Genomic DNA, 5073 nt, shown 5'->3' on the forward strand with positions numbered 1-5073 from the left:
ATATGCTACGAAAACCTGTTAACGTTAGCAAATCGTATGCCAGACTGTGGTCAGCCTCCCGCAGAAAAGGCCTAGCTTGATGTCCATGCAGAGGCAAACCTATCTCTGTATGATCCCTCTAAAACGTCCTAAAACGAAGCCCGTCCACAGGCCAAAACGTAAGTGTAGTCGTCTCATCTTTCTCTCGAAAAGGGGAATTTACACCGTATGCAACTTACACCACTTGAAAGAGGTAATGTGCGCAAAATTTCCTTGAACAGAGGACGCAGCGAAAAGAAATGAAAAATAGGTAGAACTGGCTTTTCTTTCCTTACCGAAATCTCAAGGCGCAGTGGTTTGCTATTTCAGACCTGTTTCCCAGCACCTTTCGTGACGGGAACAGCGGTGTGGGCCTCAGCTTGATATCCATGACACTGTCTGCCAACTAGCTCTCAATACCAGGCAATGATATCCCCTGACACTTATACTAATAACGCATTGCCATGCCGGCGTGCAACGCAAAGAGTGCTGTCTGCTATTTGTCTGGTATTGACAGCAACAGCCGCTTGCATGCTTGAAGCTGGCAGTTTACTAGACTCCTCGCAATGTACTTTCCGCTAAAGCACAATAACCGTTGTTTCAACGCCTCCTGATCGATGCTTCTTCCTTCGCGCTTTAAGTTGTGTGTTACAGCGGGGCTATCGGCACTGAAACTGAGCGTGTACGTTCTTTCTGTAGTAATAATTTTATTCCAAAAGTGTAACCGTAAAGCACGCATACAAAGACTGCTGCGTACCCTATATGACAACGTGGTGCATTTCCGGCTCATATTGGAAGAAGCCATGTATATGCTATACAAGTGAGTAGTTATTTCTAATGATGAAATTTGAGTCAATCAACTATGACAGTTACAAGGCAAAGGAGCCAGGTGCCGATGGAGCGTTCCTGCTGGCTAGACGTCCTCCTGTTCGCTTTTGTCACGTTGATAACGCATGTGCAATAAAAATGCACAAAAACGAAGCCGATAAATACGGGTACACTTCCATTTCAGGACAACAAATATCCGGAGCTTCACGACGATGCCAGGCCGAAGACCCTACGGCAGAGTCGTTGACGGCGTGCTGAGGTGTCCTCTGGTCGATCCTGACATCTTCAGAACGAGTCTCTCGTTCCGTGCCGCTAACGGCGATGTCGTGCAATATACTTACCCCAAAAGTGGATCCCACTGGATACAGTACATAATGCAGTTGATAATCAATGCTGGCCAACGCATAAGCAGCTACAGTGAACTCACACGCAACTTTCGTGTGATAGAGTATATGAACTGCACCAACTGGAACTCGGATCTACCCGTGAAACTATTCCTCACCCATCGACCACTTCAACGGGAGACTATGAACAAAGCAGCCAAATACATATACATGGCTCGCAACCCATGGGACGTCTGCGTATCGCTCTACCGTATCTCGACAGAACTGTCCACTGGCACGTTTCAAGACAGCACCTTCGAAGAGTTCTTCGATGTTTTTATAGAAGGCGATCTCGGTTACGGGAACTACTTCGAACACGTTGCGTCAGGATACGCCTTGAAAAACGAGGCAAACGTCTTCTTTATAACATATGAAGAGCTTAAGAAGGATATCAGGGACGTGGTACTCAGACTTGGCCACTTCCTTGGCGAGGGTTACGGTAAGGCATTGGAAAGTGATCGCCAAAAGCTTCAGAATGTGATTCAATGGTCGAAAGCAGAACACATGAGGAAGGCAATTGTGATCGACTTAAAGGGAAACCAGGTTCCTGAATGGGATGATCTGTTCAAGCGAAACAAGTTGCAGAGTAAACATGGCGTCGATGGAGACAAGAGCAAGTGCGCGTTGGTCAAAGACGCCAAGGTAGGAAGCTGGAAGGAGTGCTTCACGCCTGAGCTGCTTACTCGTTTCGAAAAGAAAATACAAGAAGAAGGCGATAAGGCCTCATTCATGGAGCTCTGGGCAGACATTCGAGCGGAGGCAATCGCGTTGTCCCGCGCCTCGAACAAGTATCCAGTCATTATTTCTCCCTATCTCCAAAAAAAATAATTCTAATTAGTAATTTTACTTTCATAAGCTAGCACATCACTGTATGTATCTTTCTGCTTAAGGGTGCAGCTGGTATAGGGACATAGTAGTCCATCTTTATATTCAACGTATATATACGTACATACCTCACAGATTTCTGTCTTTCAAAAAACATCCGTTTATTAGAACAATTCACACTGAAGCGCCTTTGGCGTCGACTGGCAGCAAAAGATAGTAACAAACAAAATTAACAAAGTGAGACAAATCTTGCTTCTATGTAAGCAATTACCAATCAGCATAGGCCCTTTGCTACTGAACATATCAAGAACATGCGCATCCACTCGTCCTAGAAATATCGAAGGAGCAAAATTGTGCAAACTATGTCTGACATACGTGAGACGACATAGCAGGCAACGACAAAAGCACTGAATGGAAAGAGCGAACATATGCAATAAAGAGCACTCCTACTGCATAACGGAGTTATTTTTATTTCCAAAAGCAATGTTTACTCTTATGTTAAAATTATTGACTTTAAGACATTCAAATTGTGCTGTGCAACCCACCCAAAGAAGTCTGTCGCTCCATATATCAGTGTTCACCCCCAGGTGCTTTTTTTCTTATTCTATATAAAAATATACTGCAGATTTCTCTTAACCTGTATATGATTGCAGAAACAGTTCGTGATCGCTTTGCGAGGTATTCTTTAGGGTGTGCCCACAAAAATTGTGCGTCAAAAACAATCCTAGATACTCCACTTTTTAGAGAGACGCTACTACATTTATAATTTCGGCAGGCATCCCTGTGCATATAGAGCTCGGATGGCACAACTTTCGTATCAAGACTGTAGAATAAAATTTCGTTTATTTTCTTGTTACGATAGATTAAACAGTTATTAAACCCGCCATTACTTTACAGACATCCTAAAGCATTGAGAACATGAGTTAGGCAGAGCAGAATAGTAGGTCTTAAAATTAACATGCAGAAAACCAAAGTAAGGTTCAAAAGTCTCGCAAAGGAACAGCAGTTTACAATGGGTAGCGAGGGGCTGAAAGCGGTAAGGGGATACGTCTACCTAGGTCAGGTAGTGGCCGCAGATCCGGATCATGAGAGGGAAATAACTAGAAGAATAAAAGGTAGGGGGGGGAGTGCATTTGATAGGTTCTGTGATGACCCCCATAATGCGCAGGTCCACACGGGACGGAGAGGCAAAGAGACACCGTATTTCTCAGTTTAAACAAACAGGTATATTCAATAATTACACATGATTAAGGTTATACATCAGAGGCTGGGGCGTCCGAGCTTACATGCCGACGACTTCATGGGGGCGATGGAGTGGCTCCGGAGTTGGGCTCGAGCGGTTGCTGGCAGAAGCTGCACGCCGTCGGGCTTCGGCGCTGAAGGCCCTCTTGGCGAACGATGTCGTCCTCAGCTCAGACTGGGCTCGACTGCATCCGTTTACATGTGCTTTTAAGCACTTGATTAACAAAGGACTAAGGGCGGTCATTTCCAGTGGCCCGCCCAAAGCATCAATTCTCCAATCAAAAATAACATGCGAGATGGGGACAACCCCTTGGGTTGGGCTTAGCCTCGAACCCAGAGTCTGTTAACAATACAAACTAAATTAACAACAAAAACGCCACCACTCTCTCTCAAGTGAGAGTATACACAGGCTCTCTCTTCGGAGCTAATCCTTGCCTCAGGCATGCATACCGCCTCCCACCATCGGTCCGTGTCGCTCGTCAACAACAGAGGAGGGGGCGAAAGGGCCCACGATGCTGCCGCGCTACCGACGGCGGGACACAGCTAATAAGCATGAATGGGTTCGTCTGTTGCTCCGGGAAACCAGACTAAGGGTCGCCCCTGTCTTCCCACATTCTTGGCGAGTCTTGCCTGTCCGCCATGACAGGTGTCCGTCACGGCCATTCTGGGAATGCGCTTATGTTCACGAGGCACGGCGGGAAGCTGTGGGTGCCTTCCCGGCGATAGCCCACGTCGTAAGGGGAAGGAGGGGGGGCTAGGGCTTTCACTTGGGCGCACAAACATACCACCGCATCGTGGTCTCGCCCCCCCCCCCCCTCACGTGTTGAGTCCGAGGGAAAGAATGTTGTCTTCGCGGTAGCGCATAGCGTCGGCTGTGGTACGGCGCGCTCTGGCCCGCTGACAGCTCCCTTGTCCTGGAATGTGCCCGGGAGGGCCGCACCTGGAACGGCCACGCAAATTGGGGAGGATAAAGCCTGTTTCCCCGCGGCGGCGGCGGCGGGTCCGGTTGGGTCCGGTTTGGCTTAAACCACTTCGTTCTGGTTGTCACTCTCAACGAGCATGGCTGGGTAATTGATGATGCCTGTCATCTGGGTCTCCGTCTACGCCGCGCCGTCGAACGTGGATCCTCGTAGCACACACAAGGAATGTACCTTGTAGCACACAAGGAATGTCACAGTTCTCTCAAAACATGGTTGGCAGCTGGCCAATATCCCTCAAGACAAAAGTATACTACAGCTGTATCTTACCGGTACTCACGTGCGGGGCAGAAACGTAGAGGCTAACGAAAAGGGTTAAGCTTAAGTTAAGGACAACGCAGTGAGCCATGGGAAAAAAAGAATGATGGATGTAACGTTAAGAGGCCGGAAACGGGCAGAGTGGGTGAGGGAACAAACGCGAGCTATTGATATGCTAGTCGAAATCAAGAGGAAGAAATGAGCTTAGGCAGGGAATGTAATGCGAAGGCAAGATAACCACTGGTCCTTAAGGGTAACGGACTGGATTCCTAGAGAAGGCAAGCGTAGAAGGGGGAAGCGGAAAATTAGGTGGGCGATTATTATCGATTGCGTTCTTTGGACTCTAGAATGTTTCTAATTTAATAATATGAGTTTGTTTTTCAGGGTACCAGACAGTACTTGCGTATTCCAACGTTGATATTCTAAATGTTTTGTAAGCTGAAAGTTTGACATAACGATTGTCCTTTCTAACCTTCGTCTTTAAGAAAAGAAGCTTGGGTTGAACGCATCATCAGTCGTTTTCAGCATGCTTTCTCAATATC

The 5073-nt window shown here is 47.1% G+C and overlaps 1 protein-coding gene across 1 annotated transcript; it reads left to right on the top strand.

Annotated features, from left to right (window-relative positions):
• The first annotated feature begins 1047 nt into the window (after positions 1-1047).
• LOC144118858 (amine sulfotransferase-like) lies at positions 1048-2492 on the top strand. Its single transcript, XM_077651646.1, has one exon. The coding sequence runs from the start codon at positions 1059-1061 to the stop codon at positions 2055-2057; it is 999 nt and encodes a 332-aa protein (XP_077507772.1). The 5' UTR covers positions 1048-1058; the 3' UTR covers positions 2058-2492.
• The last annotated feature ends 2581 nt before the right edge of the window (positions 2493-5073 follow it).

This window comes from Amblyomma americanum, chromosome 2 (assembly GCF_052857255.1).
Source record: "Amblyomma americanum isolate KBUSLIRL-KWMA chromosome 2, ASM5285725v1, whole genome shotgun sequence".
In the NCBI taxonomy this organism is placed as follows: Eukaryota; Metazoa; Arthropoda; class Arachnida; order Ixodida; family Ixodidae; genus Amblyomma; species Amblyomma americanum.